Source organism: Leptonychotes weddellii, chromosome 1 (genome assembly GCF_054177405.1).
Source record: "Leptonychotes weddellii isolate Sample4059 chromosome 1, ASM5417740v2, whole genome shotgun sequence".
NCBI lineage: Eukaryota > Metazoa > Chordata > Mammalia > Carnivora > Phocidae > Leptonychotes > Leptonychotes weddellii.
Genome location: NC_138369.1, coordinates 172,756,330 through 172,773,473, shown reverse-complemented (window position 1 = coordinate 172,773,473; position 17,144 = coordinate 172,756,330). Strand labels below are relative to the sequence as shown.

The 17,144-nt window shown below is 36.7% G+C and overlaps 1 protein-coding gene across 2 annotated transcripts in view; it reads right to left on the bottom strand.

Annotated features, from left to right (window-relative positions):
• NCAM2 (neural cell adhesion molecule 2) overlaps positions 1 to 16,916 on the bottom strand; it is a 470,380-nt gene extending 453,464 nt beyond the window's left edge. For both annotated transcript variants that reach the window (XM_006727618.2, XM_031031149.2), the window contains exon 1: positions 16,627 to 16,916. In XM_006727618.2, the coding sequence (XP_006727681.1) occupies positions 16,627 to 16,681 (55 nt within the window). In that variant the 5' untranslated portion in view covers positions 16,682 to 16,916. The remainder of the gene's footprint in view (positions 1 to 16,626) is intronic.
• Between the last annotated feature and the right edge of the window lie 228 nt (positions 16,917 to 17,144).

Genomic DNA, 17,144 nt, shown 5'->3' with positions numbered 1-17,144 from the left:
AGGATTATGGGAAGAGGAGGAAGTCCTTGAGAGCAAGACAGAACTTGGCACTAGATTCAGAGTTTAAACAGTTCTCAGTTGGTCACATAATAGATGGTGTAATTATCCTTAATTCCTCGTTCTGCCTCAGTTGTGATGCCCTGCACCATGATAGCAAACAGCTAACAAAGAAAAGCAGAGACCCCAGATACCATAAAGGTCCCAAATGCCAAACTTACCAGCTGCCATCCACCCTTCACAATGTGTGGGAAAACTAAACAGAATGTAATCAATGGTGCAGTGACAACACAGTTCTCCAAAACTAATAATCACCTCAAAAAAAAAAAAAAAAAATCTGACATCTTACCACAGCATTGTTTTTCACAGAGCCAAACTCTTTGGAAGCCTTTTAAGGAAGGCTGGTTAACAAATTATAAAAAAAAATATGTAATTACACCTTGGCTTTAGAGTGATTAATAATGATAGCTAATATTAACTGAACACTTACTATGCAAGTAGTGCTATTATTAACCCCATTTTACAGATGAGAATATTAAGGAATAGAGAAGTGAATCACTTGTTTGCCATCTCTCATTAAGCAAGTGGGTGAACGGGATTTGAATTTAAATTTGCCAGCGTTCAGACTCTGTGCTCTTCACCATCACACAGCCTCTGACATGAAAGAATATTTTGAGGGCTCAAAGCATTTGCATGTCCACAAATCAAAGTAAAAATGTTTGCAAGTAAAATTAAAAAAACTTTTGCTTTGACGCCGAAGGGAATGTAAAGATATTTAGCTCTAAGTAGAGATCTGGGCTTCACTGAGTATGGAACAGAGCTGGAAATAAAACACAGATGTTGAGTTATTTCTTGAAGACATCATTTGGGCCACAGGATCCAAATTTATTTGCAGGAAACCACTACCAACTTGTGCATGGGAAAGAGTTTTGCCCCAGCACTAACCAGCCATTGGCCTCAATGGCTGGAACTGCCATGTGCTGGCACGAATTCATTTAGAACCCAACCATTCAGGCAGAACGCTTCAACAACCAGCCACGTGATGTGAATTCTGAACACTTTAGAAACAATTTTGACTGGTGTCACCAAACCATAAGGACTAAAAGAATATCAAAGACATCTTTTAAAATGGGATGATTCAATGCCATTTATAGAAAAAGGAAGGCTCTTCTCAAAATACTTTTATCTCCATAAAACCATAAACCAGTCAATGATAAAGCTAATAGACACTATTTAATTTGAACACTATTACTTGGCTGCAAATAAGTAAACTCAGTTGTCTTGAATACCTGCAAATACAGAAATGTTTTATATGAAAAACATTAGCAACATATCTCACAAAAGCTCTTTACACAAATGAATTTGTTCTCTGTCATCAGAAATAGAAGCAGATTATCTACTTAGTAATCCTCAAAAAGGACATGACAATCAAACACAGATACAAGAGAATGTGTATCTACATTTTATGATCCAATCCTTACTGTGATATTACAAATATGTTAAACAATTTGTTCAGCAGCTTTGAAACAAATGTTATAACTCAGTTGTACAGTGCAATGTAAAAGAGAGCATAACACTGCGAGAAACTTAGCAGCCCTCATGTCTGCAGTTACAAATTGGGGAAAATGAAAATGAAGAATTTTTCAAGCATGTGCATGCATTTCAATCACAGTCCCTGAGCTGGAACCAAAGCATCCATGTTCCAAATGCTGATTTTATCTATATTCAGGGAATATGTTTTGACGGAAAACATCATAAATTATGAATGTTTGTGTACTGGGAGTTTGTTTAAAAAAATAAGGTGGGAGAGCTGCTTAGCTGTTCATTTTGTATAACAGAGAGACAACAGATATTGTTTTGTAGTCTTGAGAAATTAACCACTAGCTAATTAGTCTTCAGTTACACTAAGTGTGAATAATAAGTCCAATGTTTTATCGTGGAGTACATTTTCTTCTTAGAGGCAAAAAGCAGCAAAGAAGAAATCACTTAAAATATTCATGAATTTCAGCCCTAATGAAAATAATGGAATAAATATATCAAGCATTTTGACACAGCATGGAATGATGGAATGATTTTCCAAGGTTTTTATATATATATATATATGTATACGTAGGTGTACACACATACACACACACACTCCCCCCATTCTATATATACATATATATATATGTATATATAATTTTATATATTTGGCCATTCATAAAAACAGTGTTGGTGAGAGTACCTGGCATGGGGGTGGGGGATGGGGAGAAGAAGAATAGCTTTCTAAGAAAAAGTAATTACAGAGCACACACAGAGTTTTATACCCTAAGCATCTTAATCTCTATTCTGCCTTTTAATTCACTGTGTAGTCTCAGGAAGAAACCATCTAGAGGCCAGGAACTGGTGTGGTTCACATCTTGGTCTAGGCATGTAGTAGATTAGCACCCTGATTAGTGAGTTTACTCATTTCAATACTTAGCCTGTCTCATCACTCAATATCAAACCAATATTTTGTTTTCAGTGTCCATTTCTCTTTCTAAAGGAGACCCTGGCCTCCATTTCTATTTTTCATTCAACTCTTTCAGAAATCAAATGAATATTTTTCCTTGGCCCCCTTAAATTTGAGAACATTATTCTCCTGTCTAGTTTGGGGGAAAAAAAGCAATGAAAATGAAATATATTTCCTTTAAAAAATTAACTTCTTTGATATCATAAGATTCTGGAAAACCAGTCAGGTTTATATGATTTGTTTTACCCCAAATCTTTTACCCCAGCCATGCCACACATACATACATACATACAGTCTTCAAACACTGTCTAGCAGGAAGCACTCAAGCCCTCAAATTCAAAGTAAGTCTTTAGTCAAATCCCACTTTGGCCACTTTATAGCTATGTGACCTCAGGTAAACTGTTTTATCATACTCTCTCTTAATTTCATTATCTGTAAAATTTAAAAAGAAAAAGATAGTAAAAGATGTGTAAACACAGATATTAAATAAGATCAAGTATATAACAGCTTTTTCAGGAGACTTCCCAGGATATACCCTGTTCACAAAGGAAGTTAGTATCCTTACCTACCATTCTTCAATGCTAACAATAGTAAAACTATGCCCAATGTTAACAGTTTCCTTTTACAGCCACCTGGCAAGGAAAGAGGACTCTGTTGCCAGCCAGCTGGGGTTCCAATCCCAACTCTGCCACTGAGTAGCTTTGTGAGTTTGACAGGTCATTCAAACACTTCAAAATCTGTTCCCATCCTATTCTCTAAAACAGAATCATCCTCACAAGTAAGTCTGAAGAATTAAATCAGATCACACATAGAAAGTACACTGAAACGGCACACCGTAAGTGCTTAATAAATATTGACTTCTGACATAGTTTACATTCTTTGTCAAAAAGGGCCTCCTCAACATCTTTGTGGCAGACACACCTGACCACCCACTGCACCCTATTTCTTCTCCCTCGTTCTTCAGTAAATGAACACTGAATTTGATGGAACAATCAGACGCTTCAAGGGGGGGTGACCTTCCCCTCAGAAACAGAAAGGAGGTGATTCATCAGGGGAAATCATGGTGATGACATTCTCCTCACCAGCCATTAGTTTAGGGGAGTTTCTATGATACAATTCTAGCCAATGAGAACTGAGAGAAGTCTGCGGATGATATATGAGAATGTATCCTTTTTTTGTAATACAAGGCCAGTGACATATTTATCTTTTCTAACTTAAGATTTTATTGTAGAAGAACGTGATACATGAAACTGTTGCAGACAACTTTCTTCCATAAAGTCGAGGAAAAATAGCAAAAACCAAGGAGAAACATGCAGTCCCAACCTGCCTCCAGATGATTTCTTACATGCTATAATTGATTTTTATTTTTAAGCCCTTCTAAATGTATCCTTTTCTTCTTTGACCTGAAAAGCATCCTAAACTGATGTAATTTCATTATGAAAGTATTCAGTAAGTCAATCACAAACTGATGACTTACTGAATTATTCATGACTCCAGTTTTTACAATAAGATCAGCCATTTAAAAATATAGTTTATATTTAAATATTAATGCTATAATGAATTACACTAACCTGGACAATCAAACTGCCCCACCTTGCAACCACCATGAACCCAATATTTCTAAATCCTGTTAGTTCTCTATGTTCATTAATGTTTTAGGCCCCTAAAAGATTTACTCATTTGCTAATTGGTAGTCATTCACCTAGAATTTAGCCATTCAAAAGAAATAGCCAGAAAGAGTGGTGAAAACCTGAAACTACTAAAGCTACTCCTAGTACTTCCTTTTTCCCTTCAGCTATCCCTTGCTGCTTCAAAGGTACCATGTTTAAGTCAGAAAAATGAGTAAAGTTTTAGAACCAAATATTAGCTAAATTTGAATTTCAAGTCCTTGACTTATTAGATGACACTTAACTTTTATGAAATTCAGTTCCCTTATCTGTAAAATAATACTTCAGAAATCTCATATATGTTGTGAATATAAAAATGAGGTAACCCATAAGAAAGTACTCTGCACGGTGACTGACAGATTTTTTTTCCGACATTCTCCCCTTTACTAAATTCTAACCAGGCTCCGCTGAGCTCTCTTCACAACTAGGTCTCAACCCTGACCTATAAAGATTTGAATGAAGCATTTACATTATTTTTAACAGCTCAAGGCTGCATCCCTGGGATGACTTAAAGTGCCTGAGAAAACTCAAGGCTGCCAAAAGACTTTCCTGTTTGTTTATGTCCACACCTCCAGATAGGACCCCTATCTCCCAATCTCTGTGGGAGGGTAAGAGCCTAACTTTGATAACCACCAGTTAACAAACTCAGGCGGTTTCAAACAGACCAAACCACCCCTTCCTGCTTTTTGTAATTTTTTCACTTCCCTGACTCTACTGAGCCCCCATGTACCTTCCTCCCTATTTCTTCATTGTCTCTTTAAAACACCCGGTCACCTGGTCACCTCTATACAAAGCAACACTAGGCTCTTTACCCTATTGAATAGAGTAATATCCTTCCTTCCCAATATGGTAAATTACTGATTAAAATCTGTCCTTAACCACTGTAACTAGTGTCTTGCTTTGTTTATCTCTGACTCTTCCCTCATTCAATTAATTCATGAAATATTTACAAACAGACACTGTTCCTTGAGGACACAAGGTTGTCTGTAGTCCCTCTCTGTTTAGGTGGGCATCTCCTTCTCCCCTTGCATGCATATAACTGTCACCCTTTATCCCAGCTCTTCAAAGTTTTACCCTACCACTCCTTCCTTCCTTACCTTTTAGGTGATGAATCACCCTCGAAACAAAACAGTACTTGAACTTTACTAATAGTTTTTACTTTCCTTTCTCATTCTTAGCTCCCTGCATGCCTTTCTGCTGAGTCAGAATATGTCCTGGAGTCACAATTAGTCAAAGACAATTTACACTTCTTAGGACAACTTCCCTTCTCCCATCATAAATCCACTTGCAGGTACATCAACCTGAGATGTGGAGACTTCTAAATGAGGAGCTGAGAGGCAGCCAAATGGGAAGAAACAAGTGAAAGTTAACAAGTCCCCTGCCCCACCATAGTCAGTAAGGTTAATCCTTTGATTTTCCTAGCAAGGAGCGACATTCTGCTTGAAGAAGTCATCTTTCTCCAAATAATCTCTATTAATGCACAGAGTAGGATGGAGGGTATTTTTAATAAAATGTTTCATACAATAGAAACAGAACAAGAACTTGAAAGAGAAAATACATTAGAAACTTAGGGTACTTCATAATTACTCAGGATTCTGTACTAAGTATTATTTAAATATCATGAGAGATCAGACGAGATCGTGAGAATACTAGAGTTGAATACTTCCTATCCACTTTGGATATGATTGTGAAAGTTTTCAGTAAAGTACAGAGAATGACACAGTATCTTTCAATAACCTGTGCTGAATTTTGTTGCTAAATTGCCGACCACGCACAATGCCCACAGAGATAAAATGCATTAGCATGGGGCTCATGAGCCGGCTCTGAAACAAAATGACTCACGTGGATAACCAATTAAAGTGATCATACATTATGTGAAATTTGGGGGCGGGGGGGGGGATGAAAGTAAAAAAATGGATGAATCAGAAACAGTGGTCATATCTCTAATTGCAAACTGTGTTTCAAGTTAGAAGTGGCATACACAATACCAGTAACATTAGGGGATAAATGGAAGGCAGACAAATAAATAGGTGATAAAGACATTCTGGAGTATCTGAAAATGTATTTTGTCCAATTAACTTAAATGCTCTTACCACTGAAGTCAGACATAGAAAACATCATAAAATCATGACAAAACATGGCTACCAGATAAGAAAGCAAGTTTTTAGGTTAAGCTGAATTTCCTTTTTTAAAAAAAGAAACAAAATCCAAGTGCCTATGAAAAAATAAGGCAAAATACTCTTATCTTGCTTGTCTTCCTATACATATAGTCTAAAATTGGCTTCCAATAATCATTGACTGAATAATCAACTTTTAATTAACCCCAGGGATTATCTTGATTTCTGAGGACTTTAAATATTTGTTCTATTGACAAATCAGGCATTTACTATTGACAATATCTAATCTGTTTAATTATACCATTATCAACATATTATATCTCCCTCATTTATTTCTATGTACTGAAGACTTTGAAATCTCAACGACATAATGGTCTCCTATGTCTTAGATAAGGCTTCAAAAAAACAAATCTTATAGCAAGATTTAAAAGTCTGCTTTATTCCTGGTCTAATTTATTTTCAGTACAGGAGATAAGGCAGGTTATCTTTTCTTTCCTTCTGACTGGATTATTTTATAGATACTCAAATATTTATTGAAGGCCTATCACGTACAGTAGTGATATAAACAAAATTATTAGAACAAATACCCAGACCAACAGATAATATATTCCCAACAGTCAAAACTAAATATATTTTTAAATAGTTTGTTTTACTCCTGCTGGGTAATATTTAAATATTTATTTAGCACGTATTTACTAAACATCTACTATGTTTCAGGAATACACATACGAATTTACAGTGAACTCCCTAACCAAGTGCATTGTATTTAATGGCAAGCCAGCATGGAAAGGCATTCTTGCTCTGAGGGAGTTCACACAGAAGGTCACATACAATTACAGTTTAGTCTGACATGCAGAATTCAGGTATATTACCATCTATGATTGTATGTTCAGTGTCTTGCACGTTGACTGGGTATGTATGTGTTGAGAGAAAGAAAAATGTCTTCAGTGATGAAATGGCTGAGCTGAGTTTTGAAGAAAAATAATAGGAATTGTCCGAGCAAAGAAAGTTAAGAAAAGTATAAAATAAATGAGATGTGTTGACACAGGGCCCAAGTCTGGGAATTTTAGAAATGGCGCAAAAGTGTTCGGTGTTCATAGTAACAAGCACGGGGCTAAGAAAACAGGATCCTGCAAGTGAATAAAAGGTAGACGTCTTAACAGTTCTAAGTCAGGAATTCCCGAATAAGTCAAGTGAAAGGGAGTCCTCTAAAATGAACAGCATGTATCCTGTAAACACAGTCCAAAAGTAACTTTGAAGGGCAGAGTAACAAAGTATCTACTGTACCACAAAGTTATTTCTGAGAATTGCTCCATTAATAGGAGTAAAATGTATTTCTGTAAAAGCACAGAGGTTACAATAGGAAAAATGCTGCATCTAGAATAAAATATTTATATCAAGTTCTAAACCAACCATTTTTCAAGAGTTTCTTCTTGGACAAGTAATTTGATATCTTCGAGGTTCATTTTCCTCTTTTCTAAATCGGGAATAGTATCTACATTTCAGGGTAATCGTGGGACTTCAAGTAGATAAATTTAAGTTGACCATCAAAGTTTTTGTTAACTAGTACGTCTCGTTATATAATATGTATATTTGAAATCATTAAATTCTATAATGTAACTCTAACCCTTTGATAATTCAAAAGTTTAACCTAGTTTAAAATATTAGTATATAATCTATACAATAGGTAGGGTGAAGCCAGTGATTTTGTGATAAAGAGTATGAAAAAGAATTGAACAGGATTGAAAATGTACTTAATTTCACTTGGCATTAGAAACATTAGAAAATTATAAATGGTTTATGTAAGTAAATAAAGAAAATTAAAAAAAAACAGGTCAATATCATTGATCAGTAGTTTGACAAAGATTATGGCATATACTTCATGTTATATTTTAATCTTCACATGATCTGTGTTTCAGATTTTTCTCATCAATGACACAAAGCTATCACTAGAATATAAAGATGCAACCGCTCTGCTCAGGCAGTATATTCAATATTTGTCATTGGTAGATAATAATAATCAGAGGTAAATTAAGGAGGGCAATAAATATAAAAATAATCAGAAAGAGTAGTATTGTAGTTATTAAAAAGCTGGTTGAGAATGGACAAGTTATAATATTAGAAAAACTGTCCACAACCCTCATTAATACTTAGAACAAAGTATATGTGTGCTTATTTTCTTAAATTAGGATGTACTCTACTGTAAGTCTTAGCTTTATTACATCGGTTTATTTTAAAGTGGTGGCATGTGTTTCTATGCTAACACCATATTTGCCTCCCTGAAAAACGCTGGTGCCTGCAAAATTACGCAGTAAAAAATATCACGGCTTATGGGAAAAGACAGGATTAGAGGTCAGAAAATTCCAAACCTACAGAAATGTGTAACCAAGCACTAACAACAACCATAATAATCTTAATTAAAATACCAGAAGAGTTAAATCTTTACTGATGCTTGTACCTAGCATTTGTATCTTCTTTCAAGATGCAAGGCCTGAAGGACATTCATTCTAAAATGAAAACTATGATCCAGGGTGTAGCCTTTAAAAAAGTAAAAACAAATATATCATTTTAACACAGGAGAAAGTGACTTTCCAGTTTTTTTTAGCTGCACTCTTAATATTTCCAGATACATAATATACGGGAAATCAAGATGGTTCTTAAACTTCTAAACAAACAAATACTTGCAGTAAAAGAAAGCACTTGAGTTGATTTTTCATATTTTCATATTTTTCACTAACATCTTCATAGATTGCTAAGGCTTTCTCTTTATAGTGAGAAAGCTTGCTCTTAATCACTTCAAAATTAATGAGCTGAAGAAGTGATATATGGAACAACACAGTTCCTGCATCATCCCCCTATTAACCAATCCTGTATCAAAGAAACACACAAACAAAGGAACCGAATTCTATCTTAAACGCATAGGCTGCACTTTGGCTGCGACTTTGGGTGTCAGCCACAGAACATACTCAGAACATGCTCAAGGCCAATCCGACACTCTCAATCTTAAGACATCATCTATCAAAGGTGATTTTATCAGGATTAAATGAGACAATGAGTGAAAATGCCCAGCACAGCTCCCTGGCATTCAGCAGGCACTCAAAAATATTAGTTCCCTTGAAGACTAACAGAAAAATGTCCAATTCTATATATTTCATATCAAAATTTTTGATATTAGTTTATTTTCATTTCCTTTTTATTTTCTTATTTCTTCATGTTTTGTTTCCCCAGAATAAAAAAAGAAAAATAAAGTTATGCATAAGCAGTGAAAATGAATTAAGAATATATAACAAAAGAAATTTGACCTATATGCTTCTGAAATTTTACTCAAAATTCCAGACACACACACACCAAATAATATTAGAGCAAACAGTGATGGAAGAACAAGAGAACAAAGTTAAATAAAAGTGGAGAAAAATTCTGAAATGAAAAGATCAACAGCTGGCCTTTCCAAAGTTACTGATGACATTTCTATCTAGACGTTCCATGGATACCTCAAACTCAACTATCAATGTAGAAAACTACGAACAAGCAAAACAAAAACAAAACACCTCTCGCCTAAAATAAGTGGTCTTATTTATCTATTTCCCTATTTCTATTAAGATAACCATTCTTTCTGTCAAAAAGGCTTAAAATTTCAGGTACCACCTGCTTCCTAATTTCTCAAATCGAATGCCTTATTAAAATCCAATAATTTTTCCAGAGAAACATATAACATGACCCCTCAACTCCTTTTTCATTTCCCTCTGGTCCACCCCATGCATGGCCAGGAGACTTAAAAACAAAACAAAACTTAAATCTTGTTCTTTTCCTGCCCAAACAATGGCTCCTGAAGATCTACACCAGAGTCAAGCTCAGCCTGACCTCAAGGCCTTTCTGCCTCTCAGTGCCACCAATATTTCCACAATCGAGTCCAACAACTCACCTTTCCAAACTCTTAAATTAATTAATTGAATTGTTCTGTCCTCTGAACACTGGGAGCATCCTTTCTCACCATGTGTTCACCTGTTGTTAACTCCTTGTCTTATCTTCTCCATCTTCCATGTTGAATCCCCTTCTGCTTCAGTGAATGGCAAGGTGGAGTCCTGGTTAAAGGGCAAATCTTTGTACATGTCCTGAGTTCACATCTTTGTTTCCTGGCTGTGCAAACTTAGACAGTTATTTAAATTCTCTATGCCTCATCGCCCTCAAGTGTGAAAGAGGAATAGTAGTACAATTAATAATTAGAGGGCTGTTGTACATATTGAGCTACTTAGTACATGTAAAGTACTTACAATAGAGCCTGGCAGTTAGCAAACACTCAACAAATTTTAGCTCTTTCTAGTTTTTGAATTCCTAAGGGTTTATTTAGACCCTTTAATTTTTAATTAATTATATATCTTTTCTCATTTTGCAACATTTTGTTGACCAGTTAACTGATCTCTCATATGCTTACTTGGCTTTTACATTTTTTGCCTTCTCAACTATCAACGTTGAATTCTATGCACTACCCCTTCCACACACATGCAAATTTTCAAACGAATACATTAAATACATTAAAAGTAGGCATAGAAAATCTAATCCTAATTCCAGATAACTCCTAACTATAATTGATATAGGCAAATCAGGTAATTCCTCTGTACCTCAATTTCTTCATCCATAGAATAGTTAACAGTCCCTTGAATTCTTGCTGATCATTCGTTACAAGGTGAATGCACTTCCAGCCAGTGGTCTATAGGGTTACAAGATGCTGCCATTATAATAATTGTAAGGCCTGAACAAGTATTTTTTAATTGATTAACTGAGAAAATGGCACAAAATTTAAATACTACCATTACTCTGAGCTGAAGAAATGTTAATTTTTTTAAGCTGCTGCAAAAGTTTGGGAACTGAATTAAGAGTTTAGAGACCAGAGTTCTAGCTACTATTTGGATTTTTAGTAAATCACTTATCCTAATCGTGTGCCCATCCTAAGCCTCTCCTCGACTAATACCAACCTGGTGTTGGCCCATAAAAGGGATTTATCATACAATAAGAAACCCATTCCTCAAGACCCTTTACTGCCATCTGCTGGAAAATTGTGAAAATAAATATGTATTCTAACACCACGACTATGAGTGGCGCCCCCTGGAGTTGTTCATCACACAACCTATACAACCATTCCTAGGAATGCTGCTGAATAAGGTGTCTGAGGCACTATAGGCATTCAATAAATGCTTGATAAATGAGTAAATGATGAATGAGCCACCCTATCAATGAATTAGATTATCTCCCCCCCCATATGTATTCCTATTCACAGAGAAGTTTGCGATGACTTAAGGAAAAAAACGAATAAATGGAATGTTTTTAAACCATGGGCAGATTTGTCTGTATTCATAATATACATCTGGCATAATAATGTCTGGCACAGTAGGGTTGATATTTTATAGGAGCCCTACACATACCTATTATCACAATTGCTCCTCATGGCAGTATAGCAACTATCAGATATATTTACGTCAGATTTTTCAAATAAGCACATGATGGCTCTGAGAGTTTAAGTTACTTCTTCAAAGTCAAGAGACTTAATGGTCTAAATCTTGATTTCAAATCCAGTGTTCTTTCCCCTTTCCTGCTAATTTTAATAACAAAATGGAGCCAAGAAAATTCTGACCAACTGACCTGAAATCCTTAAAACTGTCATCTGCTGATCATTACATTCGTAAATACTCTTAAAATTCCCTATCATACCTCTTAACTATTTAAATTCAGACAAGTCTGCTTCATTCGATCATAGCTTTCTAAAATGCCTTGTAATGGTTGATGAATTGTTAGTGGCCCAAGTGAATATGTGACACCAGGAAGTACATTGATAGTCATCTGGAACCAGCACTATTATAATTGTAACAATGTAAATAGTTAAAAGTTATTAAAATATTTTAAATAGTGCCATATAGAAGCACTTTTATTTGCTGAACAATTAAAGATACCTTGGCTCTATGAAGTTCAGGAAGATTACATTTAATAAAAGCATAAAAGCACTTGGTGCATCTCAAAGTGTTCTCATAACATATAATTTGGAAAATTAAAACTATTTTATAAACTTTTAAATAGATTTATCTTCAATATAATTGGTATAGTATAAAGGGCACAGGGAATTTAGAATCTAGATTAATAAAACTTGAAAAACAATGATATCCCCCTTGTCAGAATATTAAAATTATTAAATTAATTTTGCACAACACCCAGAGGACTCATTTTATTCTGGACCAAATAAAAAACAAACAAACAAACAAAAACAAAAGCAATTCAAACTTGCGCTACCACTTATCAAGCACTTTCTTCATGCTTTCAAAAGTTCACTCCTATGAGAGTGACCTTGAAAACAGATAAATTAAAATCTTTTTCCAAATGTCAAAAGCCAGAGAGAGCAGCAGGACTAGTTCCATGGGGCCTTCTGATTGGCAACCTTGTTTCCATTCGCATTCTTGCCTCCCAAGGAAATAGACAAAAACAAATGACACTGTTAGGCTTGGTTACCAGCTTCAATTTGTATAGCTCATTTCTCAGTCCTATTACAAACTAGCTTTATGTCTGAAAGAAAGCCATTTTATTTACTAAATTATATGAAATTTGACTTTCTTCTTGTACTGAATGAGGTTATTTTCTTCCATTAATTGCTTCTCTAATGGGACATTACCTCTGGAAGAACATTAGCCCACTGTGTCATTGAAAAGACTCACTGGACCCCCGGGGCCCACCACCTTCCCTTCTTGCTCTCCTGGGCTCCAATTCAGCATTAGAAACTAAAGTGGCCAAATGCTCTGCTTAACTCCTTTGACATAAAGCAGGAAAGGAAATCCTCTGGGTTGTTCATTGACAATAACAATATTAATTCACACAGCCTATCTTCTCTAAGTGCAAATGCATATGGAGTTGATTCAATAGAAACGTTGAAAAGAGGCTGACATCAACAAATTAGAGCAGACTAGATTAAAAAGGACGTGAGAGAGGCTGACGGTGTCACAGCCTACACTGAAGACAGGTTTGTGGAGACCTTCCTGTAGAAGTGAAACTAGTAGTCACCCACACACCCACCCACCCACCCACACACACACCCATGCTTTATTTTTAGAAGGTACACTTCTCTAATGAAGGATGACTTATTAGCACTTCACCAGAGAGAGAAAATGTAAGCAGATGCCTGTAAGTTCAACTAATTAACCAGGCAATTCACCTCCCTCTCCCCATGATTTTGGCTTAGGCAAGTGTTCTGACTGTATGGTTGAACTGGATTGCAAAAGAGATGAACAGCTCTGTTCTTACCTTATAGTTTCATACAAAAATCCTTCTATTTCATACATATAAGCATCCAGTAATAGATGTTTATTATAATCACACTTAAGTAATTTTTAAAAAGGAGAAGACAATAATTTTAGAAAGCGTTAAAGCTTCAGGAAAGGAGCCCATACGTATTACGGTTTGGGAATTGGGATTTACATAGATCCAAACAGCAAATGCACTGTGAATCACAGACTCAGGTTATTACTTGAGATTTATGATGACAGAGACTGTGACCAAGTTTTGAATACAAAGAAAAATAATTGCCGAAGTTAAGAGTTATAGAATCTCCTTTCCGTTGACAACTAAATTCAGACTTGACAATTAAATCCCAGCCTTACTTCATTAGATATTAATCTTGCAGTGGAAATGAGAGGCTTTTAAAGAAGCATTTCTGCTATAATAAAAAAGGCTCTCACTACAGTAGAACAATAATGTTGTGTTGAAAGTTAGAACTATTAGACCTCGTTAGCTAATTATGGTATTGGCAACCACTTAAGTTGCTCAGTTTTTCACTTCTGTCATTTTCTGCTGTTCAACTGCTACAGTTCAAAACGTTTTGACTACTTAAAAGGGAATACATCACCGTTGCCTTTCCCCAGTCTAACTGCACACCACTTTCCAAAGCAATAGCTTCAATCATGCTTCATAAAATCCCCTGCAAGTATATTGTTGGAAACATAAATCAGCAAGCTGGGATTTTAGTATTTCTAAGGCAAGCCCAGGGATCACTAACTGGAGGCTTTTCCACGACCCCATTTATAAAAGAATAAACAAAATTATGAGTTACACTAGATGCCTTTTTTTAAAAAACTGCTCCAGTGGTGTGTCTGATACTTGCTTCTGCATCCTTAATTGGAGGACAAAACACTAGCATAGCAGAATTGGACTCCAGGATCAGGATTGCTGTTTCCCAGCATCTCCGACTTCATTAGGACACATGGCACAGAAGTACTACATGTTCAGTTTCACAAAAGCTAGGTCTCTCTGATATGCATCTACACCTCTATGAGTGCCATGCATTTTTAAATCGCACTAGATAGATATGTAGAATGATGCTCTCCTCCTTCCCTGTTTCATTACAGTGAATACAGGCTCCCTTTCAGGCATGCTTTAGTGTTAGAGCCCCTCTGTACAATCACCCTGCTTTCTGAATTATAAATTAGGGGAATCACAATTTCAGGTATGTCACATATACAGCCCCAAATTAAATTGTGTCTGCATATAGTACTTAAACATTCCTAGATTTCTCTTTTGTCCCCCTAATTCCAACACACTTAGTGTCCATAAATGTAAATTCACAGACTCCACCACGGAGATATATTTCTTCTCCAAACCAGGCACAATGTAATCGTAAATCTGCATAAACTTGCTTTCTATTATGCCCCCATCTTACTCCACACTAGCTACACTCAGTTAATTGCAGTGGTATTTTAACTGCAATTTTCAGGGACTGCTTCTTAGGATTCACTAATACCTGTCTATGTTATAAATGAACAGTTAAACATAAATCAGCAGCTCTGCAAAAATAAAAGCAGCATATCTGTAGGGCATAAAGTATATGTTGATCTTTGCTAAAATAGTGATTAAATTAACCAGGCTAATATCAGCTTCAGATGGATATATCTGCAATTTTGCTATGACTGAAATTTTGCATACTTTATATTATTAAGGGGAAATGAGTAGCATCTTACCAAGACACTTTATAAACTATAGCAACATTCAGTTTTGCATTCTGATTTCTGAACATAAAATCTGCATCCAATCATGTTTCATCAGCCACTAACACTATATAGCTTTAGGGAGGTGAGGGCAGAGAAAGGAAGGCTTCATATCCAAAATGTCAAGCCCTGCTGAAGAATGATAGAAGGACCCAGTGAGTGTGGAAGAACAGAAACAACCATTTCTGGGTTTAAAATGGAGTTCTACCACCCCCTGCTGGACCAAATGAGCAACACAAAAGAGGCTAGAAAATGCTTAGAATCGAATATAGTGGAGATATTTTAACTTGTCTTGTAATTTATGTTTTCTCAAAAAACAATTTTCACACCATACTAATAATATAACATCCTATGCAACTACCACACGTCACAAAATTACATCTATTTTCTTTTTCTTTAAAGACTTCCACCAATGCATGTTTTAGCATTTTGTGTTCCCAATTAAATGTCCAAACTTGTCTGGACAGTTGAAAATGCTTCCATTTATTATAAATATATTTTATGTGAACGTGAACTATCCAAACAAAGCAAGATAAATTCAGATCTATCTCTATATAAACAGAGGTAGCTTCCACAAATTCTCTCAGGTTATTTTAATAAGCTATTCATTTTTTTTTTTTTTCCTCAAGAGGTAAAAATCTCACCAGTTCTCCACAAGCTAAAACATCCCTTACAGGTGTAATCACAATCTGACGCTATAAAAATTTTCAACCTTGATGTATTAACAAGTGTGGGGGGTTGCTGAAAATGAATGACTGCAACACATGCCTAGTTTTATCCATTTGCCGTCTTACACACAACATCCATGGCCCCTCTCTTAGTTTCAATAGAAATAAACCATCATCGTTCACTTCCTAGTCAGGAATTGGGGTCTTGGGAAAGGGGGGGAAAAAGAGTCTCTAAGAATTGAATTTCTTGCACACGAGAGAGATGTCACAAACGAGTTTAATGCTGATAGTTTTTTGCTGGCTTCTGTAAAAAATCGTCGTTCCCTTTCCTTCCTCAATCTTAGATATTTAACTGTTAATACACACCAACATACTCATCCAATTTTTGATAATGAAAATCAGAGCAAGCCAAGATCCCAGAAAAAGAAGCAGTTTGCCTCGATCTCCTGCTCACTGATGCCAATCTCCAATTCTGTATTTTCTCTTATTTAAGGGTCTCCACAGAACAGATACAATTTTTAGCGGCAGCTAAAATAAACAGTGAAAATAACAACAACAGTAACTATAACTTTAGTTCTTTCATTTAATTCTTCTTGTATCTCCCTCTGCCTCTCTTGGTTGGGTGGAAGGGGGAGGGAAAGTAAATGCAATAAAGCACCACACTCCTACCTTGCCCGCTACTGACAAGCAACCCGAGCAGGTAGAAGGAGAGGAGGAGGCTCATGTTCAGGACGTGACACTGGAGGACAGTTCCAAAGTTATTAAGTCCAGCCCTGGAGAAAGAACCTTCCGCTGCCACGGCCGCCTCAGCTAGAGCCGCCGCCGCTCCCGGGGTGCCCCAGCCGCCCGCAGCCCGCGCGCTCCTCCTCGCAAAGTGACTGCAAGCTCCGCTCCTTGCCGCACTATATCCAGGCAGCTGCGGCGGCGGCGGCAGCACCAGCAGCAGCGGCCGCCGCGGCGGCAGCACAGCCGGGCGGGGAGGGAGGCGGGGGCGGGGGCGGGGGCGGGGGCGCGGGGTGGGGAGGCGAGGCCGAGGTGTATCCCTCCGCGCCGCACGGCGGCCGCTTCTCTCGCGACGCGCGGCCCCAGGATTCGTCCGCAGTCGAGCTCGGAGAAGCGGGTTCGGTTCCCGGTGCCTCCAGCTGGAGTGGCCGCTGCGATCGGGCTGGCACGAGCACGACTGCGAG